The 21807-nt window shown below is 38.1% G+C and overlaps 1 protein-coding gene across 1 annotated transcript in view; it reads right to left on the bottom strand.

Annotated features, from left to right (window-relative positions):
- Positions 1 to 21807, bottom strand: part of LY75 (lymphocyte antigen 75) — a 94704-nt gene that overhangs the window by 55310 nt on the left and 17587 nt on the right. Inside the window, exons 5-14 of the mRNA XM_011992009.1 lie at positions 20675 to 20785; positions 19397 to 19537; positions 16544 to 16735; positions 15502 to 15659; positions 13508 to 13618; positions 12876 to 12964; positions 12567 to 12736; positions 11268 to 11467; positions 9678 to 9820; positions 2077 to 2158 (exon numbers count right to left, since the gene is read on the bottom strand). Coding sequence (XP_011847399.1) covers positions 2077 to 2158; positions 9678 to 9820; positions 11268 to 11467; positions 12567 to 12736; positions 12876 to 12964; positions 13508 to 13618; positions 15502 to 15659; positions 16544 to 16735; positions 19397 to 19537; positions 20675 to 20785 — 1397 coding nt within the window. The remainder of the gene's footprint in view (positions 1 to 2076; positions 2159 to 9677; positions 9821 to 11267; positions 11468 to 12566; positions 12737 to 12875; positions 12965 to 13507; positions 13619 to 15501; positions 15660 to 16543; positions 16736 to 19396; positions 19538 to 20674; positions 20786 to 21807) is intronic.

Below are 21807 nucleotides of genomic sequence, written 5' to 3'. Positions count from 1 at the left end.
TCTGTGCCTGGCTTTTTTCTCTTAACATAATGTCCTCCAGGGTCATCCACATTGTCACAAATGGCAGGATTTCCTTCCCTTTTATGGCTGAGTAGTACTCCATTGTGTACATGTACCACACTTGCTTCATCCATTCATCTGTTGATGGACATTTAGGTTGATTTCATATCTTGGCTACTGTGAATAGTGCTGCAGTCACCCTGTGAGTCTCTTAAACATTCTGATTTCACGTCCTTTGAATATATACCCAGTAGTGGGATTGCTGGATCATGTGATTAGTTCTATTTAAAATTTTTTTTTTTTTTTGAGATGGAGTCTCGCTCTGTCACCCAGGCTGGAGTGCAGTGGCACGATCTCGGCTCACTGCAAGCTCTGCCTCCCGGGTTTACGCCATTCCGCTGCCTCAGCCTCCTGAGTAGCTCGGACTACAGGCACCCGCCACCTCGCCTGGCTAGTTTTTTGTACTTTTTAGTAGAGACGGGGTTTCACCGTGTTAGCCAGGATGGTCTCGATCTCCTGACCTCGTGATCCACCCATCTCGGCCTCCCAAAGTGCTGGGATTACAGGCATGAGCCACCGCGCCCGGCCTATTTTAAATTTTTTAAGGAATCTTCATACTGTTTGCAATAATGTTTGTACTAATTTACATTCCCACCAACAGTGTGCAAAAGTTCCCTCTTCTCTACATCCTCACCAACATGTATCTTTTGTCTTTTTTATAGCAATCATTCTGACAAGTGGGAGGTGATAACTTACTATGGTTTTAATTTGCATTTCCCTGATGATTAGTGATGTTGAGCATTTTTTCATATGACTGTTGGCCATCTGTAAGTCTTCTTTTGAGAAATGTCTATTCAGTCATTTGGCCATTTTTAAATCAGGTTGTTTTCTTGCTATTGATTTGTTTGAGTTCCTTATCTACAGTCATGCACTGCATAATGGCCTTTCAGTCAACCACAGATGGCCTACATGTATGTTCCTGCCTCCATATGCTTCTGTAGATAGTCTTCCTTGGAAGGTCTATCCTTCCTCCTCTAGGCCAATCTGAATACTGGCATTCAGATCATGGCTAGAAAGAAATGTTAGCCATCCCTTGAAGATGTGTTCCCACAAGATTATATTTTTACTGTACCTGTTCTATGTTATCATTGTGTTACAAATCCCTACAGGATTCAGTACAGTAACAGGTTCTACAAGTTTGTAGCCTAGGAGCAATATAGAGCCTAGATGTGTAGCCTATATGTGTAGTAGGCTATACCATCTAGGTTTGTTTAAGTATGTTCTATGTTGTTTGCACAAAACCGCTACCTCACAATGCATTTCTCAGAATGTATCCCATTGTTAAGTGATGCATGGCTATATTTTGGATATTAATCTTGTATCAGATATATATATATAATTTGCAAATATTTTCTCTTATTCTGTAGGTTTTCTCTTCACTCTGTTGATTGTTTCCTTTATTGTACAGAAGCTTTTTAGTTTGATGTAATCCCATTTGTCTATTTTGGCTTTTGTCATCTGCGTTTTTGAGTTCATATCCAAAAAAATCATTGTCCAGACCAATGTCATGGAGCTTTCCCCCTATGTTTTCTCCTAGTAGTTTCACAGTTTGGGGCCTTCCATTTAGTACTTCAATTCATTTGGAGTTGATTTTTGTATATGATATGAGATAAGGGCTTAATCTCATTTTTCTGCCTGTGGAAATCCAGTTTTCCCACTATCATTTATAGAAGAGACTGTCCTTTTCCCATTGTGTGTTCTTGGTATCTTTGTTGAAAACCTGTTGGCTATAAATACGTGGATGTATTTTTGGCCTCTCTATTCTGTTCTGTTGGTCTATGTGTCTGTTTTTATGCCAGTACCATGCTGTTTTGGTTACTATAGCTTTGAGGTGTATTTTTGAGCTCAGGTAGTATGGTGGCCTCCAGCTTTATTCTTTTTGCTCAGTATTTCTTTGGCTATTCAGGGTCTTTTTTGGTTCCATATAAATTTTAGGTGTGGATGTATTATTTAACAAACAACTTGTTATTGAAACAGTGCTTCCATACTACCTAAAACAATAATGTTTTAACTTACTGGTGTACGATCACTCCATTGCCATGATCCTTGTAAATCTGGGCTCCTTTTATTCAAACCAATCCACAGCCAACGCTGGCCACTATGTAAAAAGCAAGTGTTAAAAATACGAGGACAATGCTTGGCAAAAATATTTAGCACTCACATGTCTAAAGTGCGTCACTAATTGAAAAGCACAGTTTCAAGCAACATAAAGAAGTCTTTTGAAACGAAACTAAGTCCTTAATATGGGGTAGCTACATAAAAAGTACCATACTTTTAAAACTACATTTTAAGCTGTTTTCTTCATATGAAAGGCAAAAACCATTCTTTGAATTTTAAGAGGAAAAAAGACTTTTACTGTAGTGCTTGAATATTAAAGAATATTTTCAGATACACTCAAAAGCAACAATGGCATTTCTTTAAAGTGTTTGTCTATAACACTATCAAACATTCTTCTTTAAAATGCAGAACTATTTGGCTAAATTTTTGTTAAACAATAGTTGAAACATAGTTGAGTTCCTACTACCCACCAAGTTTAAAGTAAACAAGAATGTGAGTATTGCTTATGTGCCAAAGAAATATACCAGAAAAATATATTAAGTAATCATTTAAGTGATTATGCTTATCATCTATAAGTATCATACTTTTATGTAAAAGGCATTAAGCTAGGAGCAATGATGACACAGAGAAGTTTAAGACCTACATCTACCCTCAAATGTAATATGAAATAGAGATAAGATATATATGAACAAAACACTAAAGACCATTTATGAAAGCTATCAAATGAGTTGTACACATTTTAGATGATACAAAAGTTCAGAGAAAGGAGAGGTCACTGTGGACTGCAGAAAATGAAGAAAGACTTCGTGAGGTTGGTAGGACAAAAGATATTCTTCAAGGGATGGCTAACATTTCTTTCTAGACATGCTCTGAATGCCAGTAATCAGATTGGCAAAGAGGAAGAAGGGTAGGCCTTCCAAGGAAGACTATCTACACAAGCATATGGAGGCAGGAACATATGTCTAAGTAATCTTTCCCCTCAAATACATTTATGCTCTGGCCAGGGATAAATATACAGCATAAGTAGACGTGATATAAGCATAGAAATTTTTCTCTGCCTCTAACTCCATTTGAAAATATTTTCTAAAATTTATTACACTTTTGGGTGACAAATAATCATCCATATAATTTAACCTTTTTTGTTGGCACATGATATGTATGATCAGTACATGTGTGTATACATATATAAATGTAATATGCCTATAAGTATAATATAGAATACATTTTAAAGAAGGGGTAGATTTCAAATCTAAAAACAATGCATATTCTCAAGTTCAGCAGAATATATGGAATATATGGAACATATAGCTACGAGTCTACAGAGAAATATCATAAGTTCATTTTAATAAAATGTACTAGTGAATCAAAGGCTGAAACAAAGAATTTTAAACTAATTTCTTATTTTTAAATAAATAATTGCTTTTCTTTATTTCTTACCTTTATTCAACATTCCCTCGTATTTTAACAACAATAAGTACTTTTTCATCTTTTCAACCTCAAGGTTTTTGACTTAATGCAATGGAATATGAATGAGGACTGTCCTGTTTTGGTTTTCATTGTTATACTGTTTTCTTCCACAGAGAAAGATCCACCAATTTGTGGATTTAAGATATATCCAGTGGAGACAATCAAGTCCAGTTTAAATTTAGCAGCTAAAGAGGAATTTGCAGTTTATGCCTTCTGCTCGTCAGAGCTCCCTTACAGGCTTCTGAGTGTATCAGACCACCCGAGTGCTGGATTTCTAAACCACAGGGTCTAGACAACTGGCATATACAGCACAGTTAGAGCCAGACGGCTAAAATAGAGAGGGAGTTAAGTATTCTTCCTCATATTTATTTGGGGGAAATAACTTCATTTCTCCCAAATCTTTGCATACTGTATATTTGGGCCTGGGGAATTCGTGTAGAATTTTGTGTTTCCCTAAAGTAAGCATTAGCTATTTTATCTTCTTTACACAATCCACAATACAACCAGGAAGACAATCAAAGATCATTTGTCACCTGCATTGCAGAGGCTCCCACTGGCAGCCTTTTTAGTGGTTTGTCCTCAACTTTCTAGGCTCCTTAAGCCCTTACCCAGTCTTCTCTCAGCTAATAGCTCCCCTTCCTTCCACTTAGAAACATCTCTGCTTTCAAGCCCATTTCTGGCTCCTTTACTGCATCTCAGAGGACAGTTTCCTAGAGAAGAGTTTGCTCGATTGTCCAAAATTTCTAATCTCTACTACTTTCTGAAACTGAGTTTCATTTGAACACAGAAATTTACAGATTTCAGGTTCATTTTAAAGAACTCACTAACATGTCATAAATACAGAAAATAATAGCTACGTGTATGTATTTTTTTTGTGTGCTGGATCAGAAGTGGAAAATATTTCCTCAATTGTAACTCATTCCTGGTTTGACCTAGTTGAACTGTAGGAAGATAAAGGGAAGAAGAAATTGGCTATCACATTAATCATTGCACACTTCCAATGTTAATTTTAGAAAATGTGAAGGAAAAAATTGTACCCGATCATAACCAGGGAATCAAGTCAAACTGAGATTCCCTCTTTCTCTTTACAAATTCCTGGTACTCCAAGCACTAAGTATATGGTTTTAAAACTACTGGGTTATGAAGAGATTGCATAAAAGGTTAATATGTGTAATTGTGTTAAAATTCCTATTCTCAATCAAATTTCCTGCTGCATCTGGTTGCTAAGGAAAACAGTATCTCAGCCATAAGCCCCAATAAATACTATTTGATGAGGGTGCTTATTCTACAAAGCCTTAGATTTATGTCTAAATCCATTCATGCCACATCACAGGAGGCAGTGTACACAGCAGCAATGGCATCGCAAACAAGGCTTTCTTCTCTAATCCTATGGTTATTTCTGCCCTACAATGGCTTTCCCTGTTGGGCTACCATTAGGAGTTGCAAAGATCTTAGAGCCTTAATGATTTGGTGCACCATGAATCTTTTTCCCTGAAATACAAATAGAGATGTGGAACTTAGATTGTGAGAGGTACAGCAGTAATCTGACTTAACTGCTTGGCATGCAATACACAATTTGAGCAATAGACATCTTGCTGAGAAAGGTCAATTCCTGCAATAAAAACCAAGGCATCAAGGAGTATGCTTTAGAATCATTTTCTAATATAAATGGGTTTGCTTCCTTCTTTCCTTTCAGCCATAGTTACAATTTTGGTTTTAGAATATGTTCTGTAAGCACAGCACAGGCAAACACTTTCTTTATTATGGAGAAGTTATTAAGCAAACAACGCAGTATGCTTACTATGGCATTGTGTTAGCTGCTAGGATCCAAGTACAAATAAAATACAGTTCCTACGAGTGAAGGGATTATGGAGATTTGTTTTTTCTCTGTGCTGTTCTGTTTTCTAAATTCAATATACATTATTTTTATTAGAAAAAAATTAAACATAGTACATTCTATGGAAAATAGGTTTTGTAAAAGCTATATGTGTAGAGATGTAAGTAAATGGAAAGGGTTTACATTAAGTGTTTACTATGTTTATAATCAGGAGCTAGGATTTGAGGTGAGTGATTGCTTCATTATCTGTTTTTATCTTTTCCAAATTTTATATAATTAACTTGTATTAATTTTTTAAAGAAGGGAGTGCTCAACAAGTGTGATTCAAAACAAAGAAACAAATCATAAGTTTCCTTTCATGTTTTGTTTCCTGGTGTAATTCATTCTGTATATGGATGCTCTCTTAATGGTCATTTCTATCACATATGATGTTCCAATGTTTTCTGCTTATTGTTTCTCACAAATATCTACAACCTCATTGCTTAGTACTTATCCACGGCTCTTCGTTCCAGTTAGGGTTACTAACCGCTTGCTTGGAATCTAGACCTTATATCAGCATTTTACTTAAAAATACTTTACCTGGATAGTATGATATTGTCTGTGTCAAGCTTGAAATCTAAGGGCCGTTAAGTTGCCCTGCTTGAAACTTACATGTCAGGAAGTATTGGTGGTGTATTAGAAAGGCCATGCCCCACACATATACACCATGGAATACTATGCAGTCATAAAAAAGGATGAGTTCGAGTCCTTTGTAGGGACATGGATGAAGCTGGAAACCATCATTCTGAGCAAACTATCACAAGGACAGAAAACCAAACACTGCATGTTCTCACTCATAGGTGGCAACTGAACAATGAGAACACTTGGACACAGTGTGGGGAACATCACACACCGTGACCTGTCATGGGGCGGAGGGATGGGGGAGGGATAGCATTAGGAGAAATACCTAATGTAAATGATGAGCTAATGGGTGCAACAAACCAAATGGCACATGTATACATACGTAACAAACCTGCACATTGTGCACATGTACCCTAGAACCTAAAGTATAATTTTAAAAAATGCACATGTACCCTAGAACCTAAAGTACAATTAAAAAAAAAAAAAAAAAAAAAAAAAGGCCATGCTCCAGAGGTGGCCATCATGAGGACTTCCATGATCACCAAAGTCACACTGGAAGCTTTGGTCATGAGCAGAGTGAATGTGAGAACTGGGTTAATGTCGCTGAAATCGGAAGCTTGTTCATCGGCATGATAGTAGGATTGGGCTCTCATTGGTGAAATATAAGTTATTTGAGATGTGGGGATTAGCTAAAATATTTAGAGAAACTCTCACACTTCTCAAGAATATATTAGAATTTTGTGAGGCCACAACCTGTATCTTAGTAGGGCTTGATTCTAAACAATCCCACATCCAGTCATTGGGTCCTGTGACTGTGACGGCCTGATACTCACTACAATGGGAACAGAATGCTGCCACATCTGCTCAAGTAAACCTGTGCAAGGTGATAGTTAAAACACCAAAAAGGACAGATTGCTGGGATGTTGTCAAGCTTACAAAACAGGTTGTATAAGGTGTTTTGTGTCTGCTTCAATAAATGTTTGCATAGCAAATGTCTGCATGTATGGAAAATTTTGGTCTGAATTTTGTATTTGTTATAATCTATTCTCAAGGTTGAGGGAATAGCTAACACTCACCTCAAAAATAACCCGAGAGTTGGTATTTAGTATATACAAATTACCTTGGGTGAGTCTGCAGTGAAATTTTGTATATTAATTTCTAACACTAGACAATGATGTCTAGAATACCTGAGATTCTATGACAGATGCTTAATAAATAAATATTTATGGAACACAGGTATTGTATTTTATATTAGGTTTCCAGTACACTGTAGTGAAACTACATTCTCTAATGAGAAAAACACAGCAGAAGCTATATTAGAGCAAATCTGGGCCAGGCACTGTGGCTCACATCTGTGATCCCAGCACCTTGGGAGGCCAAGGAAGGTGAATCGCTTGAGCCCAGGAATCTGAGATTAGCCCGAGCAACATGGAAAAACCTGTTTCTACAAAAAAAATACAAACATCAGCTGGGTGTTGTGGCATGTGACTGTAGTCCCAGCTACTTGGGAGGCTGAAGGAGGGGGATTACCTGAGTCTGGGAGGTTGAGGCTGCAGTGAGCTGTAATCACACCACTGGACTTGAGTGACAAAACAAGACCCTGTCTCAAAACACAAAACAAAACAAAACAAAAAGCAAATCTGGAAGATATGGAAATTTCCAAAGAAAATATTTTATTCATTTATTTTTTAGAGACAGCATCTCACTCTGTTGCCCAAGCTGGAGTGCAGTGGCACTATCTTGTCTCACTGTATCCTTGAACTCCTGGGCTCAAGTGATCCTCCTGACTCAGCCTCCTGAGTAACCAGGACTACAGGTGTGTGCCACCATGCCCAGCTAATCTTTTGGTTTTTGTTGTTGTTGTTTTTTTATAGAGACAGGGTCTCCCTGTGCTGCCCAGGCTGGTCTCGAACTCCTGGTTTCAAGCAGTCCTCTCACCTCAGGCCCCCAAAGTGCTGGGATTACAGGCGTAAGCCACCACACCCAGCCCAAAGAAAAGACTTTAAAAATCGCTCAAAATCTTACTTCCTAGAGATATAATAGCCATTACCCTTTTTGATATATTTTTGAAGTCTAGTTTTAAGTGTAAATAGTATATGCTTTACTCTGATAATTTATCTTTTCCTCTGCTTAATATATATAAACATTTAGACATTATAGTATTGTTTTTATCTTAATGTGCAGGAGATGAATTTCAAACGAAGATTAACAATAGTGATGATATAGGGATCCTTACCTTTTTCAGACTTTCGGGGAAATGCACTTAACAATGCTTCATCATTAAGTGTGATATGGCTATTGATTTGAGCTATTCTTCTATTCTAATAAGAATTTATATATTATATTTATTAAATGTAAGTGTATATTTATGTATTAAACCAGGAATGAATAGTGGATTTTACCAGATGCATTTTCAGCACCTATTAAGATGATCACATGACTTGTGATTATTAACTCAATTGCTATTTGAGTACATATGAGACAAGCACATAACATAAGCAAGGGAAGTGGGCACAAGAAGTAATAAATTAGAGACCATGGCAAATTGGAGAGTCATACCCATTTCTGGAGGCCACCAGCTACTCAGAACTAACTTATTTGTTGCATAATGAAAATGTTGCTAGTTGCTTTAATTTTTAAAATTAAAAAATTTTTTTAAAATTTAATTTTTAAAGGATTTTTATTAGAATTTCACAATTTTGTAGTATTTTGTGGCCCCTTCCTCCCAGGAAAAGAACATTATAGTCTTAGAGCTGGATAAGTACTAATTGGCAAGTTTTGTTTTAAGTCTCTTTCAAAAGCGCAGACTTTATTATTGAACAAATTTGCAGACTCGCACTTCATCAAAACTGAAAACGGGCTGGGCGTGGTGGCTCATGCCTTCAATCCCAGTACTTTGGAAGGCCGAGGTGGGCGGATCACCTAAGGTCAGAAGTTCGAGACGAGCCTGGCCAATATGGTGAAACTCCTTCCTCTCTGTATATATATGTATATATGCATGTATATGTGAGTGTGTATAGATATAAATACACACATGGGCACCTTGTTTTTGTTTTTTGTTTGGTTGTGCTTAATGACTTAAGATCAAACTCCTTCCCTGGCAAACAAGGACATTCCAATTTCATATCCAAATCCCATTTTCTAGCTAATTTGTATGACTCATTTCTCCTTGACCATATCTGTACGTTCTGGTCTCAGTTCCTTTGCTTATGTTCTGATTTTTTTCTGGCTCCTTCTCCTTCTCCTATCTTGCCTTTTGAAATAATACCTACCTTCCAAGAATCAGCCTTCTTTATGACACTTTTCCTGATTATACTCCCGGAAACACTCCCTCCCTCCTCTGAATTCCCGAGGCCCTTCCTTGCCTATGTTCTAGATTTTCTGCCACACATTGCTGTTGGACTTTATTAAACAAAGGGTAGGGAATACATTTCATTCACCTTTAGATTCCTCATAGTGTCTGCATATTAAGAGTGCTTGATGTTGCATGACTGCTAAGCAACAAATGACCTTTCAGATAATAAAACATGTCCATTTTTTTTTTCCAACAGGGAGAGAGGGTAAGGACGTGCCAATTTTGAATATCTAGAGGACATCAAATTCAGCATAGAAATTCTCATTCTAAAAGCATTACCTGAACTGGTCTGTTAAAAAGTGAAGAAATTCCTTTATTTCATGCACACGGCTGAAGCTAGAAAGGTGTGCTCCAAGGGCTTGGCAGAATCGTTCAGCTTCTTCCCAGTTCCTCTTTCTCACAATTCTTTCTGCATGGAATACCTTAGCAAAATATAACGTTAATTTGTTTTCTGGTATAATCTTAAAGTTTCACAGTGTTAAAGTCAATTACTGTCACATGTGTGGGCCCCTGAAATGAATTCTGAAAGGTGTAATGAAGGCACAGGTAAATGCACAGATACTGAGACACAGACTAGTCCGGCTGAAAGTGCCAACTCAACTGAGGGCCAGCACAGATGCCAGTCGCTGTGGTCAGATGGATGGCCTTCCTCAGCCAGACTGGGGAAGTGGTCCAACAAGATCCATGTTCTCCCGTATTCCTAGGATCTTGAAAGATAAAATGAACCAGTAGGCAAGGCTATAAACGATACATATACATGCTTTGGGAGTAGGCTTTGGCAAAGAAATGTGCTAACAATAGAAATTTTGAATATAAGACACTGTGACCCACACAGTAATAGAACTATGTTCTGACGAGAAGAACCAAAGAGCAGTCTGCACTGGTGTGTGAACATTGACAGAAAGTGACAAAAGTAAACCTGGAACTTGGGCTGTTTCAAAAGAAGAAGAAAGGGGAAAAAGAAAGAAGAAAGAAGAAGAGGAGGAGGAGGAAGAAGAGATGATGACACAAGGACAGGCCAAATTACATTTGTCCCAATTTTTCAGTTCCTTGTAATATAACTAGATGGTCTTGCCACAACCCCCTAGTGGGTGGAGTACACTTCTTTGTCCCTTGGCATGGGGCTTGGCCATATGACTTACTGTGTTGATGGGATATTAGTGGAGGTAAAGTGAGCAGAGGCCTGAAATGTGCTTATATGGTTGGCTTGCCTTCTTGGGCTCCAGCGATATACCACGAGAATAACCAACCCCTGCAAACTGTTGCCCTTTCAGCCTGAGCCCTAGAATGAAGGGCTGGAGCCCAGCACAGCTGACCTGAAGTTGGGAGCAGAGGTCACCGAACTAGATTCGTCAAACCCTAGATGGCCTGGAGATCTGTGAGAATGTGAGGCTATATGTTTGTTGTCATAGCCACCGAATTTTGGGGTGGCATCTAATGGTTTGTTTATGGGACTAGCTGACTGATGCAGACCCAAATACATAAATATAAATACATATATAAATATATATATAATTTTTTACACTATAAACAGTGCTGGAGCTATCAATTTGACAACAAGAAGTAGAGGAATATGAGGATCATAGGCAGAGCGGCAGTATGGCATATAGTATACCAACTTACTGGGAAAAAAGACTTTGGGAAGGAGCCAGTTCTTGGGCCTGCCTTTTCGGGTAGGACACGTGCAGGGTGTGGGGCTGACCACCTCATGCCAGAGGTTCGGTGACGCCCTGCCAAGGACTCTGTGCTCCAGAGCACTTTAGTTAGGTTACATAGGACTATGGAGAAGAGCATAATTTGTACAAGGACACGAACTAGGATAGTGGAAAAATAACTTCATTAAAGGATAGAATGAGAATGTCACTTTACCTTATAACAAGAAAGACTTGTGGGGAAACTCTGCCATCCTTCAGGACAGGGGTCATTAGGCTTAGGGGCTGCTTCTTCAGGCTCAAGGGGTCCACTCATTTTCTTGCAAATTGAAAGTGCTTTGAAGCTTCTGCAGTCCTTCACCTCCCACTTTCCAAGAGACTTTCCAGTAGACATAGCCACGCAGCCGCCCGGGGAAGCTGGGATTGAAGTGGAAAGCTCAATTAACAATTAAAATGTTAAAGTTCAAACATCTTCTAGTGTTCCTACTCTTTATTTCAGCCAAGTTGGGGAGAGAGAATAAAAAGACATGGAACAAAGAGAGGAAAGAAATGTGTTGTTCAGAATAATAATGATAGGTGTTTACTATTTGTAAAGTACTTTTTGAAAAAGATTAATCCTCACAACAAACCTATAGGGGGGATTCTATTGTCATAATTTGAGGTACAGTGAGAATTAAGTGACTTGTTCAAGGTCATAGAATTAGTAAGTGGTTGCCCCCAGGATTTGTGCCCAGGTGGTCTCTTTCTAGAGCTGTACCCTAAATACTATTGCTGCTTAGGATACTGGTTCAAATTAGCTTAACAACTTTGAGCAGTTTTTAAGCAACCTAGTAAACCTCAAAACACAACTCTCCCAGATTCTGATCCAAAGGAAAAGCTGGTATAATAAAGATAGAAGGAGGTATGTGGTAACATACATTTGTTTGCTGTTTATTTTATGACAGTCATAATTTTATGTATTCATAACAGTATTAAAAGTATGAAACAGTGTTAAAATAAATAATGCAAGATAGCCTCCATGATTCTTACCCATTGAGAATAATGGAAGAAAACACATTCAGTTTTGATAAAAGGTTAGGAAGCAGAGAGATGAAAATGTAAAGAGCCTCACATGGGCACTTTGAGATTCTATTTGAGATTTACACAGAAAAGATTTTAAAAACTCGCACTGGTGCTTCTAGCTCTGAGTCATTAGATGGTGGTTTGGGAGAACTAAGTTTTTGAACTTCTTTCACTGGATTATTCTCAAGGACATAATAGGGAAGACACAGCCAGTGCTTCTGTGTATTTTTCCATAGATAGCCTCCAATCCTGAAGATCATCACGTCCCTCACATTTCAAAAGTAAGTGAGGAACACCTTTGAGAGGAGTGCTGCCTTTCACTTGTCACAGTATACTGCTACTTTAGTGCAGCACACCAACATGGCACATGTATACCTATGTAACAAACCTGCATGTTGTGCACGTGTGCCCTAGAATTTAAAGCATATATATAAAAAAAGATTAAGACACTCACCTGGCTCAAGAAAATTCCAGTTGGAAAAGGTTACAGACCGCCTTGTTCCACCAACAGTTGCCCAATTATACTCGCCACGAGAATCTACATCTCTCAGGCCAGTCCAGAAGTATTTTCTTAGAGATTTATCATACTTTTTCATCAAATCATTTAGGTATTCTTGCTCAAATCTACAAAAGGAGAATCAAATTGGCAAGTGTTTCACAATGATTGACTCTATTTGAAGATGCACCTTTTTCTTATGAAGACTGTTTAGCAAAAGAACTCAGAGTTGAAAGTTTCTGAGTACAAGTTGACTGATGGTCACACCTGCTAGTGATAGTCAGATTGCAGTTTGTTCCAAAAGGGACCTCATCCTCGTAAATCTTGTAACAGGTTTCTCCATGTCTCTTCCAGCCCTAAATCAGAGGAAAAATACTGTCAAACTGTTTTCCAGACTTGATGGTGTCCCCGTCTGTCAAGCATGTTTCTGTTACATTGATAGCATCTTAGAACATGTGGAAATTGAGGACATGGCTATTGAATTCACACATGTGATGGGGGTGGGATGCAATTTCACAGATAACTTCCACAAGACTGTGAGCCTGTGTCAGACAAAAGGTATGGGTTAATTCTCTTTATCCTTGGAGGCTGGCTCATCATAAAGAGTATAATAGTCACTGGATGAATTATTTTTGAATATTGATAATATTAGTGGGGGAAGTAAAGACATCAGCCTTGAGGCTAGTAATTCTACAAATATTTATAGAAATTTTCAAACTTCTGCTTCTGTAAGAAGCAATATGCTGTAACTCACTGCCTTCTGGCTTGTTCTAACATAAATGAACAGAAACTAGTAGTTTCCTCAATTTTATAAGTCTGAATTATTTAAGTCTCAGCTACCATTTCTAACCAAGAAGTTGTAACACTGCTTGAGAAAATTTACATAGGGATTCACCTACCTCATTTGGAGGACACATCTTATCAGAACTTGTGTCGTTCAGTTTTTCTCCCTTTCTCTTGCATACATATTTTAGTTTCTCCTCACATGATTGGACTTTCCACTGACCTAGCTTTGAAAGGAGACAAAAACATTTGCTTGGAAAGGAAATTATTTACCGCATATTCAAAACTGAACTCACAAAAACTATGAGAGAGAGAGAGAGAGAGGAAGAGGGAGAGAGAGAGGGGGGGAGAGAGGGAGGGGGGGAGAGAGAGAGAGAGAGAGAGAGAGAGAGAGAGAGAAAGAGAATTAATATAAATGAATTATCAAATGTGAGAACACACTGCTAGAAAATGCTACTCAACAGGCCTGCAAAGCGATGGCTCACAACCAGTTACCTCAGCATCACCTCCAGGTCACATTGTGGATAAATTTCATTTTCTTATAAGAGTAGCAATAAAACCATCAAAGGACACTTAGTATAAAAGCTGAAGAGAGAAGAACTCAGCCCACAGTTTCAGCATTCTAATCTTCTTCCCTAAGGCACAGCCAAAGTTTGAAACTATTTTTTTTTAATTATTTTTTATTATTATACTTTAAGTTCTAGGGTACATGTGCATAACGTGCAGGTTTGTTACATATGTATACTTGTGCCATGTTGCTGTGCTGCACCCAAGTTTGAAACTTTTAGGCACATCATCAACCTTCCTTTCTCAGTTTCCTCACGTGTAAAATGATGACGGTGGCTAAAATAGCTGTTCTCCACGAATTCTAGGTCAAAAGTTTCTTTCAACTCTACTTCAACCTGGACTTCAAAATTCTCTCTTTCAAATATGCTATTTAACATTAATTTGCTTAATTGACTGAGTCACTTTGCTTTCTTCGAATTAAATTTTAATAAGATGATTGTGATAAGGGTCAGTTTTGAACATTGGAATGCTGTCTAGGTATGCCATCAGTTCACTCTTGCCCATGGGAACCCCTTTCCATTTCTGATGTTCTTTTAAAGACATGTTGGATATCATTTTGAATAGAGCTTCAAATGTGACACCTTTCTAAATTTCTTTTAAACACACATATTTATTGCTTCCACTTAAGTCTCTTTAGATGTCTAAGTGACACAGTCACTTTCAGTAACCAATTAGGAGTCCACGGGAAAGTGATACAAACAAAACATAGAGGTACATATATCTTTTCTGCTCAAGACACAGCCTATTTTGGATTATTAAGGCTGAGCACTCTATAGGAGTAAGATGGTTTCTGAAAGATGTTAGGCCTAATTTTTAAATAAAATCATTTTTTCACTTTTCAAAGTAGTATCGATATAAAACAATCTGAACATGAATTTGGAAGATGGGATTTTTCAGGTTAAATTGTGGTTAGCCAAATATCACATTGATGGCAGAAAGGTGGGTGGAGGCCCTGGTCCTGAGAGAAAGCAGGTTGCTAGAATCAGTCTGGCACAAGAATCTGAGTTCTAAAGGGATTCTCTGTATCTGTTTGAGACCAGAAAAGATGCTCTCAGATAGGATGTAGGTTGCTTACTTAGTAATTGCTTTTATTTACCTTTTTAAAGTAACTACCAGAAAGACAATCTAGAGATTATTTTTTGCCAACCTTTGGCACCAGGGACCAGTTTTGTGGAAGACAATTTTTTTCCACAGAGAGTGGCGAAGAGGATAGTTTTGGGATGAAACTGTTCCACAAGGAAGTGCAACCTAGATCCCTTGCATGTGCAGTTCATAATAGGGTTCGCCCTCCTATGAGAATCTAATGGTGCTGCCGATCTTACAGGAGGCGGAGCTCGGGCAGTAATGCTTGCTTACCCGCCACTCATCTCCTGCTGTGCGACCCAATTCTTAACAGGTAATGGTCCGTGGCCCTGTACCCTGATCCAGAGGGCTCTTACCTTTTCTTTTCCAGCTTATACACAAACTTCCCAACCAAAGAAATCTTAATATTATCATTAAGTGAAACAATAAGAATATAAAGAAACCGTAGGAGGTTTCCTACCTCTCCTAAGTAGGAAACACAGTTAGGCGTCTTATTGTAGGGAACATTTGGCTCATTCTCATCCCAATATGTTAGAGTAACTTCAGTACCATCTGACCACTGAAATAAAGTTGGTATATTTATGTTCTTAAGGCCTATCCATACTTCTTCTTTGGTATCTAAAAGAAAAATGTTTTATTTCTTTGGTTTTGCTCAATTACATACTTTAATATTTATATTGTTATACGAATTTTTACACTCTGATACGGAGTTTTAAGAGCCTTTGTAGTACTCTTAATTTGGTTATTAATATGTTGATAAGACAGGCAGGTTGGGTAATGAAGGCTTTTTAAGTCACTTATGCCAGTAAAGTACACGGGTAGAACAACTGCAGGCTGAGTGTTCCTGATATCTGGTGTAGATAAACTTTGCTTTGTGGGATGAATGAAATTCTACAAATACAATCATACATATCCCAGTTTGAACAGAAATACTGTCCACTGCTGCCCTGGTATGACTCTGCTGCCTTACAAGTGAAACAAGGAGCACCAGGCTGGCACTGAGTAGGTATCTACTCTTAGCTATTATTAGTGAATTCTACGAAGAGATCATAATACTGTCAGTCTAGTATATTTTCCTTTACCAGTATTTAGCTTTCAAGTAATTACAAAAGTGAAGTAATTATCACTTAAGTTTTCTGAGCAACTTAAATAAAATTTAGCTCATGAGAAGAGGGAGATCATTCAATCAATGGTAGTACTGTCAAATTGGTTGCCACTAGGCACATGTGGCCACTTAAATTAGTTAAAATGAAATAAAAGTAATAATTCAGTTCCTCAGTTGCCCTAGCTACATGCCAACTGCTCAAAAGCTGCATGTGGCTAGTGGCCACCATACTAGACAGTGCTAATTGTAGAACAGTTCCATCACCAGAGACAATCCTATCTGACAGTGCTGACCTGTGGGATCAGACTGTAAGCTTTTCATTCCCACCAAGAGTCTAAAACCAGGGATACTTTAAAATGCCTTAAGCCTTTCAAATAGGATATTTTTTAAAACTTACCCTCATTATGGAGTTTTGTGACCACCACCTCCACATCTGCTAAAGAATGAATGCTGATTAGGTCACCACTGAAGTCTTTGCATTTCGCATGTGCCTTATCCCAGGAATTACTTTCATTTACCAGCAGATAGCAAAATCCATTATTTGGCAGCCAGCCTGCATCACAGCGGGTATCTGAGTATGTCCAGACATCTGGGGGAAAAGCAGCTATTTATATTCCAGTAAAGATACATCTATTTGAATCAATAACATTGCAAATTATTTTTTCTTGAATAATGAGGGTCCTGGAAAACTGGGGAATGTGATGTCAGATGCTACAGTGACATGAATTCATGTGGTGCCTATCACATAAATGAGGTATATATGGCATCGTAGGAATTCCCACTGGGATTCAGAAAATGATGTGACTTTAACGTGCTTCAATGCGTTATATGGCTGAGCACAGACTATTAAAGGGTTTGGACGCAATCAAGGGAGAGATTGCCCTTAGTCCAAGTAGACAGTAGAAAGATGTGCCTTAAGTCAGTTTCTGACAAATCTTTTCCCGGGTATGGAATTTGTTAGGTTTCCCTCCAGTCTCTGTCCTTGAGAAGATTATAAGAGGGCGAGCCTCGTTTTCTTGTATGGTCAGCTTAGCAAGGGGATGTAGATTAATGCTCACTGTTGAACAAAGGACAGGCAGAGATTTAAGGGACAGAATAAGACGTTTATATACTTCGCATCCAAGAGATGGCAGCAACGGAGGGAAAGGGCAAAGGTTACCCCTGCACTTCTTTCCTTCCCTCTGCTAGACAGACGGACCTCACGGAATTAGTGATTCTGTTTTGACCATGATAAAGCTCACAATCAAAGGTCTAATTTTTCCAGATTAGAAAAAAATAATGAAGTATAAAACCCTACAGAATACTTCTACCCCTGTTAACAAAACCAGAAAGTGAGTTGGTTACTCAGACTTCACTGATTCAGAACCATTTGGAATATCTGTTGTAAGAATGCACAGCATCTTAAAAATGTGGACAGTTTGTTTTCTTACTGAAGGATAAAGTGATTCAGATTCAGCTAACCTCTTACACTTGCAAGATAACTCAATTAACTTTAATATTCTGAAATAGCATGTATTATTGTTATATTTTATAATTATGATAAAGGAACAGAGGAAAAATATCACCCACAATGGAGCTTAATGCAATCATTTTCATATTCTAGTCTTTGTCTCAATGAATATATATTTTTACAAGATTAAAATGATAAGTAGGAATATCATTTGGTTTTGTTCTTTGTATTTTCCTGCTGGCACAGTTATTTTAGTAAATGCATATTATTCAATCATGTGGAAACATCATGATTTACTTAATAATTGCTACTGCGAGATATTTACTTAATCTATCATCAATTGCTCTAGCTTATTTTCATTTGTGCTGGCTTTTCTATTATGCCTTTTGTTGTATGGACTAAATGCAGTTTGAATCAACTTGGAAGACAAATGTTCATTTCCCCTATTATCTTAAAATATCCCCTTACATTCTTTATTTTATATCTAGTTTTTCCTTAAAAATTGCTCTATGCTCCTTTTTAGATGACAAGACATTTGGATGCTTTATTCCCTTCACTCATAGTTCCTTTTAAAGCAGGACATTTAAAAATCATCCTTTCCCCTTGATATGGTTTGGCTGTGTCCTCATCCAAATCTCACCTTAAATTCCCATGTGTTATGGGAGGAACCTGGTGAAAGGTAATTGAATCATGGGGGCAGATCTCTCCCGTGCTGTTCTCGTGATAGTGAATAAGTCTCACGAGATCTGGCGGTCTTATAAGGGGGAGTTTCCCTGCACAAGCTCTCTTTCTTTGCTTGCCACCATCCATGTGAGATGTGACTTGCTCCTCCTTGCCTTCCACCATGATTGTGAGGCCTCCCCAACCATGTGAGACTGTAAGTCTATTAAACCTCTTTTTCCTCCCAGTCTTGGGTATGTCTTTATCAGTAGCATGAAAATGGACTAATACACCCCTCCAGTTTTGAGTATTAGTTTCTCTCATTTGGTGAGGATGTAATTAAATACCAGGTATACATCAGGCCCTGTGCTTGACAGTCAAGGCACTCCTCTTCTCCATTCTTTCAAAAACTCCTCACACCCTTCCACTCCTCAAAAACTTCAGCTGTTCTTATGTCTCTTTCATCCCCAAACTCCCTGGAAAACCCCCCTCATTGTACACATTTTGTCCCTCTGCACCTCTCCTTTTTTACTTGATTTTTCAAGGCAAAGACCTGCCTGGCAGAGAAGGACAGAAGAGGGCCGGGTGCTGTGGGGCACAGGGTGAAGAAGCCTGGGATTACTCCTGTGTCCATAGGTTTTGCCTTGTTACGGAGGCATGCACAGTAGTGGTTCTCAGACTTGAATATGCATCAGAACCACCTGGAGAGCTTCTTAAAACATAGATTGCTGGACCCCATCCTCTAGTTTCTGATGTAGCAAATCCGTGGTGGGTCCTGAGAGTTTGCATTTCTAACAGGAAGAGGTGATGCTGATGCTGTTGGTCTGGGGACCACCCCTGGAGAACCGCTGCTCTGGAGAAAAAAGAGCCACACACGAACAGAAGTATATTTCCTATCTCGAATATCTCTGCCTTCTTCTGGGCAAGTACATCCTTTTATTTAATATTCTTTATTACCTCAACCAAAGCTTTATTCATATATGGTTGATAACGTCTAACCACAGGGTTCAAAATCAAGTACTTTTCGGTACTATCAGTATCAGGAGAAGGAAAGGTGGAAATGGATGTCGGAAAAGATTTACTTGTTTTCACAAAACTATGATTTTAAGACCTATTTGTATAAGCATGTAAGAAAGATACCTGTTAACTCCACCGTATTATTTAATGGTTTCCTGCAGACATAGGGAAGTTGAGCGTCACAAGAAAAGCTCTGCCACAGACCAGACTCAGCATCCATTCTTGCGCAGCTGGAGCCACCTATAGTAGGTGCACTGGGTCTGTCTTAAAAGGGAACATTTTTCAAAGCATTAGAATGAGAAAGTTAGGGCCAGGATGGTGGTCATAAAGAATAATTTGTATTCCTAATTTTATGCTTTTATGGGAACTCACAGTATAGTTAAAACTTAGCTAAATTGAAATGTATAAGCCTCAATGAATAATTATGTGCTTAAATATGTCTTTCTTCTAAAATATAGGATCTAAGGGGAAAATATTATGATACATTGTAGTTAATTTTAAAAACAAAAACAAAAACAAAAACTTTTTCCTTAAATGACTTCCAGGTCATATTCTGTGGTTAGTAGCTCTTAATCTGCTACTCCATAAAATAAAAATATTAATTTATCATTGTCATGCCATTAAGGCCTTGAGTTAAAGATTAAATTATCTTTAAAGATTCTATTTAGTGAAATAATAAAAGTATTACTTCATTTGCTGATAAGGAAATTTAGCAAACTAAATTAACTAAAGTGACTAATTGGAATTTTATTGCTCTTAACTCAGTTTTCCTATATGTGTACAGAGCAGTTTTATATTGAAATCAGTGTTAACTTTAGGTTCTACATTTGTCGTAAGTCAAAGATTTTATTTTATTTTTCAAAATTGTCTAATCCTTCCTTTGGGGAGAAAATCTTTTGGCTAAATGGCATTTTGTTTGTTTTATTCCCTAAAAGACTCTCTTTGAAGTATTTATTTGTATTAGAAAATACAACCATGATGTTGTCAGTACTTGCATGCTATAGTGGGGAGAGACCCCAGGAGTTTGAAAATGAAGGGATATGTCCATATTAGAGTTAAGCTGCAGATGAAACACAGCATGGGTGAGTCATAGCCATGCCAAGTCCTTTAGGGACACAGAATGGCTTCTGGGCCATGTGGTGGAGCTCCTTCTGCTCTTACATAAAAATGCAGGGTTGTTCTAAAGGTCTAAAGGTTCAAATGCCCAGTTGTCCATGGTGTGGTTCAGCTTGGCAATAACAGTATCACAATTAAGAATGGTTTAGGAAGAAAACATTCTCTGAGAGGTAACCATAGTAAGAGTTGCCAAGATGTGAAACTTTTCTAAGCTATTGGTGAGTGAGAAGCTTTTGCTTTTTTGAAGATTTGTTCTGTGCAGAGGGGTGGGGAAGGAGCAGTTACCTGGATCCCAGTTGAGAAAGTTTAATGGTTTGTGATCTGACCATTCCCAGCCTCTAGCAGAGTATAGCTGATTTAAACCAATCCAGAAAATTTTAGCAATGCCTTCTTTTTCTGTAAGAATTAAAAAATTTTTAAAAGTGACAAAGTTGCCTAAGTTATTATCTAAGTTAGACTTATTCTACTAATAACAAACAAATGTGCAGACCTTGATTGTAAGGCAGCAGTCCCTGTAGGAGGCTGTCTATGCATCAAAGGCAGGCAATGCTAATAGACAAAAGTCTTCAGACTATTGAGAAACCCAAAGGCTGATAAGTTAATTCAATTCTTCTCTCCTATTAGCTTGTCAAATTCGCTTTCATCTAAGGTAAGAACAGAAGCTTCTTAGAGTAGCTGTCTCACTATCTATTTTTAATCCTCTTGTATTAACATAGAAGACTTATCAAAAGCAGTTTCCATTGTACTTCTAGATTTGGAAGATCTGACTGGATTCTAGACCGACAATTTAAATTCATTAGGCACACATATTATTTGCCAGGTTCTAGGGATATAAAAACTGAAATGACAAAGTCCCTGCCCTCATGAGAATTTCAATCTAGTAGAAGGAGACAGACATGGATCCCTCAAATGATCAAGTTTTTCTGGGACTGGATCAGAAATATGTATAGCAGCTGTTTCATAGATAATGAAATACACATATATGACTCATGGCTCTAGGTCCCAAAGGGTCCAGTTTAGACTACAGGTACAGAATGAGAGTCACACACGCGCACACACACACACATGCACGCATGTGCATGCATGCAAACACACATGCACACACACGTGGTACAATGGAGATAGATCATTCAAATTTATTATTTGATGACCAGATGCTATCAGCAATTAAGAAAGATAGAAGGTGGGTGGATCACCTGAGGTTAAGAGTTTGAGACCACCCTGGTCGACATGGTGAAACCCTGTCTCTACTAAAAACACAAAAATTAGCCAGGTGTGGTGGCGTGTGCCTGTAATCCCAGCTACTCGGGAGGCTGAGGCAGGAGAATGCTTGAACCCAGGAGACGGAGGTTGCAGTGAGCCAAGATCATGCCACTGCACTCCATCCTAGGCGACAGAGCAAGACTCTGTCTAAAAAA

The sequence above is a fragment of the Mandrillus leucophaeus genome, unplaced genomic scaffold (genome assembly GCF_000951045.1).
Source record: "Mandrillus leucophaeus isolate KB7577 unplaced genomic scaffold, Mleu.le_1.0 Scaffold110, whole genome shotgun sequence".
NCBI lineage: Eukaryota > Metazoa > Chordata > Mammalia > Primates > Cercopithecidae > Mandrillus > Mandrillus leucophaeus.
Note: the sequence above shows the minus strand (reverse complement) of the source record. Positions and strands in the feature narration are given on the sequence as shown.